The sequence below is a fragment of the Oryza glaberrima genome, chromosome 1 (assembly GCF_000147395.1).
Source record: "Oryza glaberrima chromosome 1, OglaRS2, whole genome shotgun sequence".
NCBI classification, from domain to species: domain Eukaryota; kingdom Viridiplantae; phylum Streptophyta; class Magnoliopsida; order Poales; family Poaceae; genus Oryza; species Oryza glaberrima.
The window spans coordinates 25,878,632-25,898,631 of NC_068326.1; the positions used below are offsets into that span (position 1 = coordinate 25,878,632).

General features: G+C 45.9%; 1 protein-coding gene and 1 pseudogene across 1 annotated transcript; one reads left to right on the top strand and one right to left on the bottom strand.

The window, feature by feature from the left end:
- Positions 1 to 1,084: 1,084 nt before the first annotated feature.
- On the bottom strand, positions 1,085 to 3,410 carry LOC127759994 (heat shock cognate 70 kDa protein-like; annotated as a pseudogene).
- A 4,044-nt stretch (positions 3,411 to 7,454) lies between these two features.
- LOC127768810 (uncharacterized) lies at positions 7,455 to 9,066 on the top strand. The gene is made up of 2 exons (XM_052294465.1): positions 7,455 to 8,361; positions 8,568 to 9,066. The coding sequence occupies exons 1-2, from the start codon at positions 7,699 to 7,701 to the stop codon at positions 8,631 to 8,633; spliced, it is 729 nt and encodes a 242-aa protein (XP_052150425.1). The 5' UTR covers positions 7,455 to 7,698; the 3' UTR covers positions 8,634 to 9,066.
- Positions 9,067 to 20,000: the final 10,934 nt, after the last annotated feature.

Sequence of the window (20,000 nt, forward strand, 5' to 3'; positions counted from 1 at the left end):
AACCATTTGAAGACATGGCAAAGAAAGTTCTCGAAGATAAATAGGCTTAGGAAAGTGAGTGCTGCTGGTTGGGATGAGAAAAACTTCATTATTACTCTCGATGATGAGCACTATAATGGTTATATTGAGGTATGTGTCTTATTTTTTGGGTTCTTTGCTTTATTTTTATAACTTTTTATTGCATTTGCTTATACATTAACTTTTGTTTCATGAAGGATCACAAGGCTGATGCAGATTATTTTAACAAACCTCTCGCACACTATGGTGAGATGCTTACAATATTTGGTAGCACCATGGTTACAGGAAAGTATGCAAAGGACTTAGGAACAGAGGATGTCCAAGATGACAATGATGAAGAAAATGATGGTCCTGCCACTACTGATGATCGTGCGGAGGCATCATCTGCAAGTAAGCCAAAGAAAGCAAAAACACAAGAGAATGAAGATGGTGGGCTGATTGGTGCATTCACTAGTGTTGGTGACAAGCTTGCCTCTGCTATACTAAAGGTCGCCGAGCCGGACAATAAGCTTCCAGAAGGTTTATTTGACACATTGAAAACCCTTACTGGTTTTGAGGAGGTCCATAGATCATTTTACTATGCTCATTTGGTTGCCAACCCTCACATTGCTAGAGCTTTCGATAGACTTCCATTTGAAAACAAGATGTATTGGTTTGCTATGTTCATTAGTGAAAAGTTCCCTGGATCAACATAGGCTTCTTGGATGAGTTGGATAGTTCTTTTGGTGTTATGTGTTGTTGGTTGGCTTATTTACCTATTATATGTAAGACTTTAAACTGCCAATATGTTTGAGGCAGAGAACTTACTAGACTTAAAATTGCTATCATGTGCAAGAATTAAATGTGCTATTATGTGTAAGACCTTCAGTTGCTAATATGTGTAAGACTAAAATTTGCTATTATTATGTGTGGCTTGTATTATATGTGCAATGTGGAGCTTATACTGTTGCAGCAATTGGTATGGGCATACATGAAGTTTTATTAAATTCTTTTAATAACTTATGGAGCTATATTGTTTGCGAACAAATTCACAATGGTCATTTTCAAATAGTGTGGTGTTCATGAGTAAGTATTATTTTGCACTGTGTGGTATTCATGACTAGTTGAGGGTAACCTCACCAACTAATATCAATAGGCAACCCTATCAAGCATCCCACCTTCATCCCTCCATCCAAACAATGTATAGGATCATTCCATCCATTATATCCCTCAAACCAAACAAAAAAACAGTGCTCGTTCCATCCCTGTAACCAAACAAAAAAACAGGATCATCCCATTCTAAAAAATAGGGATGGACCTAACCCATCTCACCCTGTCCCCAAACTAAACACTACCTTATTGTACAAGAATTCCTCGAGCAAATTCTTCGCCTTGATCCTCTCCTTCTCCTCATCCGCTGCCATGTACTCCTTCGCCTCCATAGTCATCCTCTCGATGTCCTCCTTGCTCAGCTGACTCTGTTCCATGACCCTCATCTGGTTCTTATGCCCGTTCACCTTGTCCCTCGCAGAGACCGTCAAGACGCCGTCGGCATCGATGCTGAAGCACACAGACACAGAGAGCTTCACTCCGGGCTTTGCTTTGCTGTGAGCCCCCGGAAGTTTCGATCTCGCAGAGGAGAGTGTTCTCACTTGCTTGTGGCCTCTCTCCTTCGAAAATTGAGATAACAATACCTTTCTTGTGATTGGGCTGGATGGAGATAGTATTCTCCCTCGCCATGACGGGAATCGGGGTGTTCTTTGGTATCATCACTGCCATGGCGCCTCCGGCCGCCGCCACGCCGAGCGAGTGCGGCGTGGCGTCGAATAGGAACAGGTCCACCAAGCTGTCGTCGCTGCCGAGACTGGCCATGGTGGCAGCACCGCACGCCGCCGCCTCGTCAGGGCTGATGTCCTTGCGGAGCTCCTTCCCGTCGAACAGGTCCTGAATCAGACGGCGCACGCGAGGGATTCGGGTTGATCCGCCGACGAGGACGACGTCGTCCACGCTGCTCCTGTCCATCTTGGCGCCCGTGAGGCACTTCTTGATGGGATCCAAGCACTTGCAGAACAGGTCCAGGTTGAGTTCGTCGAATTGGTCGCGCGTAATGGTGGAGTAGAAGTCTGCGCCATCGTGCAAACGTTCGAGCTCAATGGCGGCCCAGCTCGCCGACGAGAGCGTCCTCTTCGCCTGCTCGCACGCCGCCCTGAGCCTCACCATAGCCCTCGCGTTGCGACCGACGTCTTTCTTGTGCGCTGCCTTGAACTGAGCGACGAAGTGTTCGACCATGCGGCCGTTGAAATCCCAAGGTGGGGGTCGCCGGCGGTCGCCCTGACGGCGATCTTGCCGGACGCGACGGCGAGGAGTGACACGCTGGTATGACCGCCTCCAAGATCAAAGAAGAGCACATTCTTGTCGCCCGCGATTTCGTGGATGCCAAAGGCGACGGCGGCGGCCGCGGGCCCGTGGATGACGCCGAGGACGTCGAGCCCCGCGACGGCGCATGCGTGTTTGGTGGCCCGGCGCTGGAGGACGTCGAACGACGCGGGCACCGTGACCACGGCGTTCTTGACTGGCCCCCGATGTAGGCCTCGGCCTCTGCCTTCATCTTTGAGAGCAGCATGGACGCGACCTCCTCCGCGGCGAGCAGCTTCTGCTTGCCCTTGTAGCTCGCGGCAACCATCGGCTTGTCGCCACGGCCCGGGACAACCTTGAACGGCCACAGCTTCAGGCCGTCCTGCACGGACGCGTCACTGAATCTTCTCCCCATCAATCGCTTCGTAGCTAGTAGACGGCAGGCAGTTGAATGTCAGGGCCGGTCGAAAGAGTACGAGACGATATGCAAAAAGACAAAGAAGGGCGATACGACAACGGACTCACCGAAGACGGTGTTGGTGGGGTTCCGGGAGGCCTGGCTCTTGGCCGCGTCGCCGACGAGCCTCTCCGTATCGGTGAACGCCGCGTACGACGGCGTGGCCCGCCCGCCATGTTCGTTGGTCACGATCTCCGCGCGGCCGTTCTGCCACACGGCCACGCACGAGCACGCCTTGCCGAGGTCGATGCCGATCACTGGACCGTGCTGGTCGCCCGTCTCTGCCATCATGAGAAATTCAGGGGAGCCGAAGCGATGGGGTTGGGGAGAGGTGACAGTGACACCGAACCACCGAGCAACTATTAAAGGAAGATTTGAGGAGAATCAATTAGGAGATGAACCGATCGAGAGCTGGGTTTGGGTATGACGCTTCGGCCTCTCAACGGATGCCCGTTGCTACCAGCAGCGTACGTTCGCATTTCGCAATCAAAGCGACCATGCATTCCACAGACGAACTCTAGCCAGCCCCGGAATACAAAACGCCGAAGATACTTCCTGGTCAGGAGATGACTCGTGTTCTGGAGCACGCTGCCTTGTTGCATGTACTTACTCCGTTTCATATTATAAGGGCACCCGCAATAGTTATTTATAGTCTCTTTACAAGAGGTCCATGTCAGTATATTTTTCTACTTGAAAAAGATTAAATGAAGAGAGAGAGCAAATCTATCTACTAACCTGGAGATAGTCTATAGAGAAAAACGAGGCAATGCATTAGAGAGCTATAGATACCCATGTAGACATACTATTGAGGTGGTTTACTATTAATCTAGTCTATTGCTGAGATGTACATGTTTCATAGAGAGCACCTTACTTTACCATTGCGGGTGCTCTAAGACTTTCTAGCATTGTCCACATTCCTATGTATGTTAATGAATCTAGACACATTCATTAATATTTGTATAAATATGAACAATGCTAGATAAGAAGCATTCAGGCTCAAAATGATGCGCTCCTCCAAACCTCAATTAGATAGACTCGTCCTGGTATACATGGCTGTAGAATGAAGTGAGATAGATCAAAAACCTGGTAAGCATGTGACTTCACTGGACGTCTAGAATTGTTGTTTTAGCTTGAAAAAATGTTTTATCCCGCTCCGTAAATTCTGATGATCAGTAATGGCATGCCGCTGGCTGTGCCCGACCTCATATATAACCTTGTAACCTACTCCCTCCGTCTAAAAAAAGACAAACCCTGTGTTTGCATGAATGGAAGTAAACATTACTCCCTCCGTCAAAAAAAAAAAGACAAACCCTGAGTTTGCATGTCCAGATTCAAACCCAGGGTTTGTCTTTTTCTGAACGGAGGGAGTAGACATGCAAACTCAGGGTTTGTCTTTTTTTGGACGGAGGGAGTAATGTTTACTTCCATTTTCAATGGAAGATTCATGTGAGGAATCTCTCCCCTCTGATAATTTCTTCAACAAAAAAAAACATTTTTACACTAAACAGTCTAAAGTTCTACCGAGTTGTTTAACAAAGAAATTGTTTTGGCGTATATGTATGAGATTCAAGCGTAGTATATAATGTGATGCTACTACTCTAAGCGCGACACTTTAGCACGTTAATTTGGTCTGTTTCAATTACACACCGTGGCAAAGTCTATTTGTCCTTAAGGAATGTAGTCTAAAAAGATATTATAATTGATAAGATACTAGATCAATACTTGCTTTTTTTTGATAAATTTGTGATATTAAGTTAAATCTGCTGTTTGATAAGATAGAAGTCGAATTTATAATTACATGTTATTGATTGATTTTCTTTTGAACAAAAAATAATGATAGACGAGTCTTCGAGGTAGGGATGTAAATGGGGCGGATAAGCGGATTTTTTTAGCCCGCTTATCTCACTCCTAGTTTATTTTTTCTTCTAAATTTTATACTATCATATGAGAAATAAACTAGCAAACGAGTTTTTACGTGGATAGCGTTACTATCACTTGCATCCCTACTTCGAGGTACGATCGAAAATAACGATCTCCATCGTTCTCCCCGGCCATATGCGCGATGCTTCCCCCAGCGTGCGTGACCGCATGTCGACCGTGGTCTTTTCGAAGGAACCACGTGCAGGTGCATCCTCTGCCTGCAAACAACATCTAGCTAGCTCTCCAATCCATGCACCACTCACGGTCCACGGCACGGTTACTCTTGCAACCAAAGCAGCGAGAAGAAGGTGTCCATATCAACCGTGCAAATCCAAGCCACCAGCCGCAACTGCAGCTAGAGAAACCCGGCTAGCGAGAGGCAAATTAGGACATGTTCAATGGTAGAGACGAGTATGGTCTCTTAAACAATACAAAATTATTTAGAGATCATATCTTTATAATAATTGAGACGGTAAATGCTCTAATCATTAACTCAAAAAATATTCCTTTTGTTAATATTCTTTCCATATTTATATCCTCATGCAACCATATTTCCATATTATAGTGACTAAGAGTCATTGTTAAGCCGTTGTCATGCATAACAATGATGTTTTGTATCTCCTCTTTCTCTTTCCTCCATATTAACAAGTATTCCTAATTAGCAACGCTAAGAGACCACTATTAAAAACCATTGTACATGCCCTTAAACCAGATCGAAGTTTGACGCCAGCCATGAGAAACGACGTGAACCTTTGCAAAATCTTACCGGCGACAACGCCTCCATCCATCGATGATCGATCACCCTTTGGCGTTCTCCATCGATCGTCTGCGAGACTGCGATGCATATATGCTGTGCCTGGGATGTGGTGGTTGGTCTCGAGCCTTGACGCAACATACGCAATCTGACGCTGACGGCCTGACGAGCGACTTGTACACGCACGTACTGATGCCGCCCCGGAAGAATTAAGAAGGACGTACGACTACAATTCCTCGGCCGGGGTTAGGTCGTGCTTGGCGTTTAATTTGTGGCAAATGCGACGTTGATTGGGCTGGCTAGCTCTTGATGATCATAACCTGCGGCACAGAGGATTATCCTGTTGTGCTAGGCTGACTGAAAGGGAGATGCCTCCCGAATCCGATGGAGGAGTTGCTAGTAGTACTAGCTTGTTGTTGATTGTTGGTGCCTGTTCACTTTGATGCTATTTTCAACTATATTATTTTTGATAAAGTTGTCAAGAAAATATATACGTTTAGTTTGTTGTCAAATTTGATAAATGCGTAAGAAATTCTATAAAATTTTGATAATATTGTCATCTTACCAAAATTTTGGTATTGCTAAAATTGATAAGGTTTATTTTGGCTATAATCTGAACAAGTCCTTGATGTTGATGGTTATGATATCTGTCTGATGATTCATTTTCTCTTACCATCGGAGACTATATATAGGACGGTTCTGTTGTCTTATCAAGTTCATTAATAGCATGTCTACTTTGGGCTTGTTGCTTAGCTCTAGGCTTAATCAGACGTACTGTAGGACGAAATAATCAACAAAGATTGTGTGTGCTCATGTATGATGTATCAATGGATAAAATGTCAATGGATATATGATATAGTAGTACAATATAAAAGCTTGCGAAGTCGTTTTTTTTAAAAAAAACTTGTACAATCGCATATTTGCTCCTATAGTTATAGTACTCGCCGCTAGCGGTGCAGGCTGATGACAAGCTAAACTTTCAAGCTATCCAGATCGTTCGCTTTTTTTTTTATAACCAAGAAGCCCTTAACAAGATGACACGACGATATAATCCACATAATTTTACAATTCCCTTCAGCTCCCAACAAATAACACACTTGGCGCGCCATCACGTTCCACACTATTGTTGATCATCAGACAAGCAAAGCTTTTGCAGGGTGCTTGCTAGTTAGTTGAGGCTTTACACCAACGTGACAGCGCCGTTCCTAGCTAGTAGCTCAGCTCGCTCTCCCGTTTTCCTCCCATGCACTTCGCCGTTGGTAAACTTTCGCGCAATTTGCATACGGCAATTTTTGCGAGATCAAAATTAATCTTTCCGTACCCGTTGCATACTCCTCGCCCCCACCTGGTTACGTACAGTACATAGCACCTTGCACATGCTCGAATGGAGTACTGTAGTACTCCACTCCTACTAGGGTAAACATACTAAACTCCTAGTACTAGTGTCCATCTAGCTGGAGCGTGCTAGCTAGGCCACTGCACAAAAGTTGGGTGCTGCAGCGACTTATACGAGGTGGTTACGTGTTGCCGTGCAACCAACCACGCAGTCGAAGCAGAGGGACGGCAGAGCAGGAGCTTTTCACCGTGGGGGCCACACACGGAGAGCCACTGTGTGGTGGGCCCGGTCCGAGGGCGGGGTGAGCCAGACAGACGGCAGTGTGCCGCACGGCGCACATCCACCACCCGCCGCACCGCCGGAAATTCCAGGTCCACCGTGTGCTTCGTTTTTACTGACCTCCTGGCCCCGCACGGAAATTCCCAGACGAAAATCCACCGGGGCCTCGCCTCGCTGCTACTCACACGCGGACCCTCGCGCGTGATCCCTCGCTGCAGGTTGGGCCCCCTCCGCCGGCGATTCGCTACACCCAGAGACCCCGACGCGCGTGTCGTACCCCCCGCGAGGAAAGAATTACCCGAACTACCCTCCTCTCGCGACGCATTCCTTCATCACAAAACGCGACGAGACGCGGACCCGACCCGTCTCTCTTTCTTTCTTTCTCTCTCTCCTGTGTTTTGTCTACCACGTTCTCAACCCACGCCTCGCCTGACTCCCTCTTACTTGTCTCCGCCGCCGCCGCCGCCGCCGACGCCGCCGTCTCGACGGCGACACGGCTGCGTGCCGGGCTGTTACGTAGGCTGCGCCTGCCTGTGAGTCCGCAGGAGCCGCGGTGGGCGGCCGCCGCGCGCCGACCGTAGGTGGGGTTTGTGGACGACCATGGCGGCGACCGCGGATCCGAGGGCGAAGCCGCCGACGGCGCACCACCTGAAGCCGTGGGTGCCCACCCCGACGCCTCGTTCCCACCGCGTGCCGTCCTTGCCGGCAGTCTCCGGAGGAGGCGGAGGCGGCGCTAGGCCCGCCCGCGATCGGCGCCGCTCCTCCTCCTCGTCGTCCCACCGACGGGGCGGCACCACCACCGACGCCGGCGCCGTAGATGAGGAGGAGGTGGTGGAGGCTTACGACGGCGGGCTAGAGGATCTACGAGCGAAGCTCATGGGCCACATCAAGGACGTCGCCGACCGCCTCCACCTTCCTCAACCGAAGCCGCAGCCTCGGTCGCCGGAGCCCGAGACGCCTCCGGCACCGGCGCCGCTCCCACCGCCTCCGCCTCCTCCACCTGATACATCTGTGGCGGCGGCGGCCAGGCCGTGGAACCTTAGAGAGCGGAAGCGCCGTCCCTCGGCCCGCGGTAGCACGGCGGCGTCGCCCACGACGGCGTGGGCGAGACGAGCGGACACCACACGGGGTGGCGGCGAGCGACCGCCGTTCGCGGTGGCACTCGCGGCGGAGGAGATCGAGGAGGACATGTACGCCCTGACCGGCGGCCGGCCGCGGCGGCGGCCTCGGAAACGGCCTCGCGTCGTCCAGCGGCAGCTCGATGTAAGCCCAATTCCCCATTCTACCCCTCACCCCCTCCTAATCTCCTAATCACCCTCATTAGAGAAAAAAAGAACCCCATATTTTATTGCTCTCCTCGATATGCTTTCAGCCTCCGCTTAATACTCTAATCAATTCTTGTTCGCGAGCGCGAGAATAATACCACTAATGATCCAGCTAATAATAACACTAGCAACTGTCTCGTGCAGTCGCTGTTCCCGGGGCTGTGGCTGACCGAGATCACCGCCGACGCCTACAAGGTCCCCGACGACTAGCACCACCACCCCAGCACCAGCTCCGGCTGGCCGGCCGGCCAGTCAGCTCCACACTTTCTTCATCACATCCTCCTAGCTTTATGAATTGAAAAGAAAAATGTAACTAGGTTTAGTGCGTCGAGTTGATGATAGGTACCTGTGCTGTGCTTGCAATGTCCCATCTTTTGAACTTTCTCCTCCTACGAAAAAAGATCTGATCGATCAGGGCTTTGGTTTCCAGCTGATGTATTTATGCACAGTGGAGCGCATGTGTGCTTGTATTGTTGTAATCTAGTCCTAATCCATCAAAAGGCTGCCATGCCTTGCACTGTACTCGATCTCTCTTCCATCTCCCAGGTTACATGGTTTGGTGATCGTCTGCTCAATGCAGTACGGCACGAGCTGTAGCTTTTCCTGGTTCTTCGATCGCTTTGCCCTTTGTTTTTTTTTTCCATATTTGTGTGTTCGATCTGTTTGAACTTGACATAGGTTTGATCCATGTTTATGCGTGTGTTCGTGGGGGGTGGTACACACGGTGGCCCGTAGTTATAGCCGTGGTTGGGTTAGGCTTCGGGTACTTGTGGGAATTGGTGGTTGGGTCGTTTTGGGATTCGTTGGCCCCCGCCACCTGTTGGGGTTAACGTGGGACAACCATGACGCGACGTTATCATCGTTGGAAGCTCGAAAAGGCTAGTCCAACTGTAGATTTTTCTAACCTGTTGTATCTCTCGGACGCAACCCGATCGCAAATCAGATGATGAAAACTGGAGAAAAGATCTGGAGATGGGAGCTTAGTACTCGTGATGCTGGCATGAGACACTACAGTTCACAAGATCGAGTGTGTGTGTCCCCAATCACCAGCATCAAATTCAAACAACGCGGTCACATTGAGGGAGAGGCAGGTGTGGCAGTACAAACCGCCATCGAAGCACGAGCCCATATGATTGGTCAGCCTCACACGACGTCCTTGGGCTTTAAATGAAAAAAGAAATGGGATGAAATGTGCCAGTGCCTGGACTGGTCGATCGAGTAGCAGCAAATGTCCTGTGTGTGTGAGCAATGTCCTGTGTCTGTGTGCGTTGCTCCTGCCATTTCGTGCCCTTAAATTGGAGGCTTGGATCTTCTGTAACGGGGCATGCGCCACGCACGGACCGACTGGAACTGGACTACTGGAGGGCTATCCGTTTTTCTTTTTTCAGTCCCGTTCGGTATGCGTAAAGCGACGGCGCCGGTACTGGGCCCAGGTGTCAGCCGTACAGGCTGCTAATAAATGGCTAGAGCGACAGGCAAACTGCACGGGCCTGTGGAGCCAGGTTTAAAGGAGGAGGCCCACATGTAAGTGTTCTTGTTCCGTGGGTTTTGTGCGGCCTTAGATAGAAATGGTGGAATCTTTCATATCTCGGGTATATGCATACGTATTTGAGGTCGATGGATGGATAAGCCATTTGTGTCACCAACACGCAGATGTCCTCATGTCCAAGTCCTAACATTCTCTATTTCTAATAAGAAGTCTTTCGCAGTTTATTAATTCCAAACATTTTCTCTCAATTTAAAGGATAACTATAGTAAGTTGATTATCATAAGTAAAATATCAGTAGTTTTTGAGAATTATTAGGTTGTGTTATACCCTCACCTTTCCCAACTCACCCTCTCATTTTCTACGCGCACGCTTCTCAAACGGTGTGTATTTTACAAAATATTTTATATAAAAGTTGTTTTTAAAAAATCATATTAATATATTTTTCAAAAAGAATGGACTGATACTTAATTAATCGCTAATGAGTCATTTCGGTTTGTGTCGGGATTAGTTCTCATCCCCAACCAACGAACGCAGTCTTATAAGTTTTTTTTTTCATCCGAGGTTATTGATTTTTAGATGCAAGATTTGTGGAGTTGAACAACTTTGTTTCAATTGTGGTGGCTAGCAATTCAGTTATGCACACAGTATGAATCCATAAAAATCGTCCTCTTTGTCCTTGCTATCTTGCTTATAGGTGTTGTTCAGCAATACGACTGAAGATGACTGACTGCCTTGAACCGCGCTACACGGTTGCAGCACAGCGGGTGCACTCCTGTTGCCAATGTTCCCGAAAGTCCCATAATATGTGACGATTCTATGAATACAAATTAAGTATTTTGTGCACATGTGATCAAAGTAGCGAAGTGAGCACAGGAACATATAGACTTTTAAGGTATAAAACTAATTATAGCCAAATTTATCCCAATCTGCAAAGACTAGTCAAATATGTATTTTCAAGGACACACGGACATCCATTTGTATTACTCTCTCTTTCGTGAGACAATTAAGAACTACAAATTACAAATTAACTTGTATCTCTCCAAAAATCTAAAGATGCTTTCGTTGTGAAAGGTTAGGAACATTTCCCACCCAACACGTAAAACGGAGCGGCAGATTGTGTTCTTTTAAGGGATTAGGAATCCTTCTCCCTCGACAAGCAAATAGAGTAGTGGATTAGCGTATGATTAATTACTACCTCTATCCCAAAATGTAACTATTTCTAACACAGTAACTTGTCTCAAAACGAAGCTATTTCTTTACCTACCCTCTTCTTTCAACCAATCACAACCATTCTCTTCACTTACTTTTTCTTCTCCACCAATCACAATCCTTTCTTCAATTATCTCCACCTACTTTCTTAGTAACCGTGTCTACCTTAAAAAAATGCTTACATTCTGGGATAGAGGAAGTAAGTATTAGCTTAAAAACACAAAAATAAATTAATATGATTTTTAAGACAAATTTCCTATATATATAACTTTTAAAAACACAACATTTAGCAGTTTGAAAAATGTACGTGCTGAAAACGAGGGAGTAAAAGTTAAAAAAATTGTGTTTCTAGAAATCCCCTTGTCACGATAGATTGAAACTAGTGAAGTATTCTGAAATCTGAATTAATAGTGAATAAGTATGGTGGTAGATTCGTCACACCTTAGTACATGAATCCATTCATAATTAAGGATTTAATCCTAGCGTTCACATATGAAATTGTGTATGTTCTTAGTAAAAAAAGAAGTATGATTATAAGTATGGGTCCGCTAGCTAAGATGATTGGGATATCCAGCGGCATGTTGTGGCCCAAAACGATTCATTCAGATTGGTCGACGCTTTGGAACGTTGGAATATCAGTTTGGCCTTTAAAAAACCTGACTTTTCATCGCCAGCACGTGCCCTTCCTTGGTTCCTTGCAAGTGGTTTCTGGTGCCATCACGGCACGCCGTTTCGCTGGACAAAACGGCGCGACGTGTCACGCCGTGACGTCACGTAGGGTCTCTCTCCGACTCTCCGTCACGATAGTACTATACTGCCACGGTCTCCATTTGGTGTACGACGCGACCCATATGTGGGGCCTGTTCGACAGCCACATAGGGAAATGCGGCGCAGAGCCTAGCGAGCTGGTCAGACCGGCGGTTCCACTGCCATGTGGGCCCGGTGCTCTGCCGCCGGCCGCTCACGCACGCTCTCGGTATATATATACGTCGTGGATCACGTAGCAAAACAGCCATGAATGAATCAGGGCTTAACATGGGATGATGATGGTAATATGCTACTGTTACCGCAAAAAAAACATGCATGGATGGATAAGCCTAATTACAATTATACTAATTTACTCTATCCGTTAGAATTTTTTAGAGAATTTAAATAGATGGACATATGATTTATTGTACTCCTGTTAATTACAAATTGCATCCCCTATATAGGTCACATATACTAGCAGGTATTTAAAAATACGTTAACTACCCTTAGAAATATATTCCATCACTACCATATTAGTTAAAAAAAAACATTATCTCGAAGAAAATTTGGTAAACCATGGAGATTGGCAGTAGGTAGAACAACAGATTATTCCGTCTCCCTTTTTATGTGTTTATTTATTGTTTTCATTGTTACCGTTTCTGTAAAGTTACATACTCCTTTCTACTAAATAAACAAATATATTACATTATATGATACATCCTAATACTATCCATCTAAATAGGATTAGAAATTTAGAATGCATCATATGTCATACTAGATTTGTTTATTTTAAAGCAAATAAAGGATGCAGTAAGAAAGTGGGACAAGTACAACTACTGCCTGCATAATGTGGTATGCCGATCTTCATGTCATGCGATGGTTTCTTACTAAACTGTCAACTCTACTCAGGGAACCACGACAGGTTAGAATCGTTAGGCCCCATTTGATTCAAAGGAAATTTATAGGCATTTTAGAGGATTTTATTCCTATAGGAATTTTTCCTATATAGCCCTTTGAATCAAAGGAATGGATCCTATGAAATCCTATAAAATTCCTATGGAATGCCTCTTCCCATGCAAGTTTTGGAGAAAATTTAACATGAGGTAGAACCTCTTGGTAATTTTTCTGAGTCTGTCTCTCTCATCCAATTCCTGTGTTTTTCCTGCGGTTCAATCAAACGGTCATTCCTGTATTTTTTCTGCGTTTTGCAATCCTATGTTTTACACTTACATTCCTATCTAAATCCTACGTTTTTCCTATTCATATGTTTTCTCAATCCTGCGATTCAAAGGGCCCTTATGCCGCCACCAAAGTCAATTCGATCGGTGGGGATTGGGGAAAGGCATAGGCTATGCCAGCGCGGGAGTGCCAGACAAGGACAGAAGAGAAGACAACCTGATCATAGCCAGACGGGCTCAGGATTCACCTTGTCGATCGCGGGCTCGCGGCCTTGGTGCTTCCTCCTGCGTACGGGCCTCTCACACCGTACGCTGTTTTAAACGAATCGATCGGCAGGCGGCATGGTTCTGGTAATCTGGTTGGTGCCCTGCGGAGCGGCGCGCGTCCGTGTGTGCGACTGTGCGGTGCGCCGAAACTGCCAACGTGCACCGAGTACGCGGGACGAGCCAACTGCAGTGCATCACGGACTCGCGACGCTGGGCTGGGCCGCCGGCCGGAAGGTGCAACGGCGCAAGGAGAAGGATTTCGTTCTTCCGTCGCGTGGGCGCGACTGCAAGAGAATGAGAGATGGGGGTCGCGTCGTCGCGCGAGTAATTAGTGAGTTACCATGCGCAGCTGCCCCATGCTCGTGACGGAGTTGAAACCACGACTATTATAAGGAAGTAGTAGGGATTAGAATGTCATTTCACGGCGGTACCGTGGTGGACGAACTCCTGTTGTTACCTAAACGCGCACGGTTTACCATCCGACGTTGCCAGTTCCTCGTCTAGGTGTGGTTTGAGAAGTTCCAATTACTTGCGCACCAAAGACTGCCACAGAACGTACACACAGTAAGGGCCCCTTTAAATCGTAGGATTGAAAAAAACGGAGGAATAGAAAAAACATAGAATTCTAACAGGAATATAAGTGTAAAACAGATGATTGTAAAACACAGAAAAAACATAGAAATGATCGTTTGATTGGACCACAGGAAAAACACAGGAATCAGATGAGAGAGATAGACTCAAAGGATTCTTACCAAGAGGTTCTACCTCTTGTTAAGGCCCCCTTTGAATCAAAGAAAATTCATAGGAATTTCAGAGGATTCCATTCCTATAGGATTTTTTTCTATATAGCCCTTTGAATCAAATGAATGGATCCTATAGAATCCTATAAAATTCCTATGGATTGTCTTTTCCCATGCAAGTTTTAGAGGAAATTTAATATGAGGTAGAACCTCATGGAAAGAATCCTTCGAGTCTTTATCTCTCCTCAAATTCTTGTGTTTTTCCTCCGGCCCAATCAAACAGTCATTTCTATGTTTTTCCTGTGTTTTTCAATCCTCTGTTTTACACTTATATTCCTGTCAGAATACTATGTTTTTCCTATTCCTTCGTTTTTTCATTCCTGTGATTCAAAGGGGCCCTAAGTTTCCTCCAAAACCTATATGCAACAAGCCATTCCATAGGATTTTTGTAGGATTTGGAAAACTTCAATCCTTTGAATCAAAGGGCTACATAGGAAAATTTCCTATAGGATTTCAATCCTATGAAATTCCTTCATAATTCCTTTAATTCAAAGGGGCCCTAAGTGTGGTTCCTTTTTCCAGTTGTAGGGCCCTTTGAATCACAGGAATGAAAAAACAGAGGAATAGAAAAAACATAGGATTCTGATAGGAATGCAAGTGTAAAACAGATGATTGCAAAACACAGGAAAAACATAGAAATGACTGTTTGATTGGGCCACAGGAAAAACACAAGAATTTAAGGAAGATAAAGACTCAAAGGATTCTTTCCATGAGGTTCTACCTCATGTTAAATTTTCTCCAAAACTTACATGGGAAAAGACAATCCATAGAAATTTTATAGGATTTTATAGGATCCATTGCTTTGATTCAAAGGGCTATATAGGAAAAAATCCAATAGAAATAAAATTCTCTAAAATTACTATGAATTTCCTTTCAATAAAGGGGCCCTTAGTACAGGTCTCAGTCCGTGTCTCTCCTGCTGCTGCTATCACAATTCGCAAGTTGTCTGCTGGACCACACAGCACCAATATACTTTGGGTTTATCGCCAGTAACTGCCGCCTTATCATCGACATTTTTATTAACGCTATGTGTTGGTAATTAATGGAAAATGAGGGGGGCGATCCGGCATAGACAACATTCAGCACATTCGCATGACCAAGCTGTACTAGGATTGCTTCCAACAAGATCGACAAAGAAAAAGAAGGTATGCTTCAAGCATAACTCAGTTACACTAAAAAAGTTTAAATTCAGGCAAGTGCGCTTCCATATGCATGCGAGGTACTTACTACAAGTTATTTTCTCCATAAAAAGGGTTTGCTCTCCGTAACTCCGTTTACTTTCTTCAATACCTTATTCCAAAAGAAGTAAGCTTACGTTGTTATTAATTTAGACAATGTTGAAAATGCAGGACATTTGGCTCTCCGACATTAATAAAGAAAAATGTTTCAGACAGTGCCTAACGGGTATAACCATACAAGTCAACACGTCAAGTGTTGTAGTCAATTTAACTTTAGATTAGCGAAACTTCTTCGAGAGGCAATATGGATAACTTTGTTTTTTTTTAAATACGCAAGGAGCACATATTTGTGTTAAGAAGAAATAAATGTATGTACAAAGCGGGCCAAAAAAACAAAGCGAAGGGGACAGGGTACAGGAGGAGAACCAAAAACCAAAGGAGCCTAATCTCTAACTAAATTTTGTGACCCATCTCCACTAACATGGGCTACCAAAACAGGGATTACAGCTCTAGCTAGCCGCCACAGCTCTGCTTCACCCGTCATAACCCTTGCAACCTCCGTCCAAGTTCTGCTCTTCTGGTTAAAGACTCGATTGTTTCTTTCCTTACAGATTGTCCATGCAACCAACGTTGCGATGGTGTTGAAACCTCATCGATGTTCCTTGACCATCTTCTTATGACAGTCACACAACCATGAGAAGAAAGAGTGTTCATTGAGCGGTAAACACTCCGAATGCCCGATAGCTCTGAGCGCACCCCACCACAGTTGCTGCGACTCCGGGCATGCGACCAAGAGATGATCAATCATCTTTTCGCATTGATCACACAGAACACATCGATCCGGGTGCAACAAACCACGGCTCCGGCGGCGGTCCGCTGTCCAGTAACGGTTAAGAGCTACCAACCAAAGAAAATAGCGACAGCGAGGGGGCGCCAAAGATTGCCAAATTGGCTTGTGCTGGAGACGAGTTCTTCCAAAAAAGAGAACACGATAAGCCAAGCGGGAAGAGTATTCTCCTGAGGTCTCCCACTGCCAAGATAGAGAGTCCGGTTTTTTCAGAAAGCTGCACTGACCGAAGGCAATCCCAAAGCTTGAAATACTCTAGGATCGCTTGAATACCTAACGCCGAATTGATGTCCTAGATCCATCTTCTGTCAGTCATTGCCTCGGCCACCGTGCGATGATTCCGGAGACGAGCAGGGACGACTGCATAGATAGCCGGCGCCAGCGACCGAATGAAGGAACCCTACAGCCAACAATCCTCCCAGAACAGCACCGAATCCCTATCCCCCATCAAGCATACCATAAAAATCGATACTAGAATGGATAACTTTGTAGTCAGGCCAGGTCAAGATAACTACGTGCTACTGCAATCTTGTTTATTGCTGGGTCAAGTTACACTGTGCTAGAAAGCAGACTTAAAATATTTGGTCAAGCATTGCCTTCAAATTAGAGGTGATACGGAGCCACATAGGTGAAGCATATATATATAACTCTACTCCGATGTCAGTTGGACTGGCTCCATCACCATCAGTACATTCTTTATGAGATGCACCTTGGGCGTCAGAATCAGATCAGTGAGTTGTCATCCTAAAACCAGATTGTAGGATGCATCGTGTAAACCAGATTGAAATAGAATAAAGTGTGTGAGTTGTTGAAAAGGAAGTGGCTATACGATACATTTTCAGTTTTTTTTTATAAAATCTTTCAACTACAAGTATAGTGTAATTGAATCATAATTACACTATAATTTATATGTAACCGGTATAAAATCTACTTAAAAAACGTGTGCCCGATTGACTAGCCCCACACTCTCCTTCACCTGAGATCGTGGGTTCGAAAACCCCTCAGCACCCACATGTCGCAAAAAAAAAAAATTCCCTACTCCCTTGAACAAATCTTAATGCAATCTGATGATTAACAAATTGAGAGTTTTCAGGAAAAAAAATTGTTAACGGTTTTGTTTATGACGCCTGTAGCCCGGCCCTAAGATTTCTCACTCTTGGGCTCACCTCCCACAATTTACTAATTTTTTGATCAGCCAAACAAGAAAATGTGATGTTCCATATTGATATATCACGGAAAAAAACTAACAAGACTATAGCATAGCCCTGAGAGGCTATAATCAGGAAAGAAAACCACAAGCCATGCCTCATGCCTATAACAAGATCGTTCACTAAGGGAAACAACCAGGAGAATGACAACCCGACGCACCTGACTGGCTTTATACACATCAAAGGGTGAGAGAGAGAGGGGGAGGGGGTCAAGAGAGAATGGATCCACCCTCTCTCGTACTGGCCCGCCAAGGCGCCAACATGGTCATCTTGTGGCGGTCCACCGCAAGAGGATAGTCGTCTAGAAAAGAATGTGGTAGGAAAATATCCTTAATGACATTTTCAATAAAGTTGCGACGCTGAGAAAGACGTTAGCTTAGGGGTCACTGCAGAATTCCACCTTGACCACCACCCAAAAATTAAATAAGGTTGCTTATGCTAGAGCAACCTCGTTGCAGAAGCACTATCATGCATTTGAATGTGAGAAATTTGATAGTTTATGAAAAACAAAATTAGTAGATGACCATTATTCAAAATGCATCGCATGTTTGGTTCACTTCTTTTTATAAAAAACAAAGATACAGTACCAATTACCCCCTTAACCTATCGAGATTGATCGGATCATCACCTTGACTCGAAAACCTAATATTTTACACCCTAAACTATATAAATCGGATAAATGATCCCCCAAACAGAGTTGTGAACGGTTTGGACTTAAAATACACATGTGGCTGTCCAACATGGTGAAATTTGATACGTCAGCAATGCCGCACGGCTGCAATATGTGCATGACCGTCCTCTTTCTCTCTCCCCCCACTAAATTTTTCCCCTTTGTCCCCGAATCCCTAGCACAGGGTGGCAACGACTGTGGCGATTATATTAAGCCATTAAGTGAGGTCCCCAAATCCCCTTTCTCATTAAGCCATCCGCGCACCTCACTTTTTTAGAGAGATTTTATATTTGGATGCGCACTTAACACACACCAAAGACATCACCCTACACACAATACACACACGCAAGCACGTCTTGTACACTTCAAAATAGGCAAATTTTGCTACAGGACACTGCTTATATGTGGTTTTAGTTCTAGGACACTGTCTAAACTAACTTGTGGGAAAAACACTTCATAAACATGGTAATTTGCCAGTAGACATCACGCCGATTAAAATAATGATTTCCGGTTGAAGAGAAGAGAGAAATAACGTGAAATATCAAAAATACCCTTAGACCCACATGTCAGCTTTCCATCTCTCTTCCTCTCTTTTCTTTCTCCCTTCTTCTTCTTCCTCCCGGTAATGAGGCCGGCCGGTCCACGTCATCATCGTCTTCCCAAATGCCGGCATATGGAAACAAACAATTGAACACAGCACCGGCCGTCACGTCTCCCTCTTTAAAGCGCGCACACACATATGGATGGATCAGCAGCGAGCTGCACAAGCAATAGCAATACATCGCCAGCAAGAACACGAGCTATCTGCATTGATGGCGGCGGCGCACTTCGTGTTCGTCCCCCTCATGGCGAGGGCCACCTCATACCGGCGGTGGACACCGCACTGCTGCTGGCCACCCACGGCGCGCTCTGCACCGTCGTCGCCACGCCGGCCACGGTGGCGAGGGTGCGCACCCACCGTCGACTTGGCCTGACGGTCCGCCTGGAGGCCGTGCTCAAGGAGAAGTCCGGCGAGCTCGCATTTCCGAGGATAAGGCAGGTGTTCATGCCGAACAACACGCATGCCATCGTGCGCCGCGCCGTGCGCTCCAACCTCGCCATGTTCCTGCCGCCGGGATGGGCACGTGCCCGGGAGGAGCACATGGAGGGCTACGTCAAGAGCTACCTCGACATGTCGTGGGCGCCCATCGTATCACGCCTCGCCGCCGGTGCCGCCACCGCGGCGGCGACAAAGCCGGCCGCCGTGAGCGTGCTCCGGCGGCAATGAGACCCGCTAGCGGCGTTCAACTCGGCACTGGAGAACGCCTGCAGCGTGCAGAGGTGCTGGAAGGTGCTCAGCCCGGTGCTCCGCCACGTGCTCCAGCGAACCGTGTCGGAACACGTCGTGCGTGTATCGCCAGTGTCTCGAGGAAGTTGAGACGCCCGCCGCTGCGTGCACCGTCAAGGAGCTGGAGTGCCAGCTATCAGAAGGAAAGGAGAAGAGAGATAGGAGATAGAGCTGACATGTGGGCCCAAGGGTATTTTTGACATTTCACATGATTTCTCTCTCCTCTTCAATCGGAAATTATTATTTTAATCGGCATGTTGTTCACTGGCAAATTACCACGTTTATAGAGTGTTTTCCCCCAAAAGTGAGTTTGGACAGCGTCCTAGGGCTAAAACCACACATAAGCAGTGTCATGTAGCAAAATTTCCCTTCAAAATATGGCCCAGGCTTATCACTAAATACACAAGTCTGTGCACTCTAAATTTGTAGTTGACATTCTGGAAACGTACCATATGCATACAAGTCTTTCGTGTACATATACACAAAATATCAACAAAACTCTTGAAAAAAATATTTATATACACTCTTATATTAGTAGTATTATATCTACATGTAAAATCTCACCTTCAAATTCATTAAATATAGGGAGAGAAAAAGAAAAAATTGATAGATTCACACTTAAATATATCAAAATTTATTTTTTTTATCTTTTTCATT

Bases quoted from the DNA above. Each gene is read 5' to 3' on its own strand.
- LOC127768810 (XM_052294465.1), top strand. From the start codon at position 7,699: ATGGCGGCGACCGCGGATCCGAGGGCGAAGCCGCCGACGGCGCACCAC. The intron at 8,362-8,567 runs GTAAGCCCAATT...TGTCTCGTGCAG, and splicing joins TCGTCCAGCGGCAGCTCGAT to TCGCTGTTCCCGGGGCTGTG.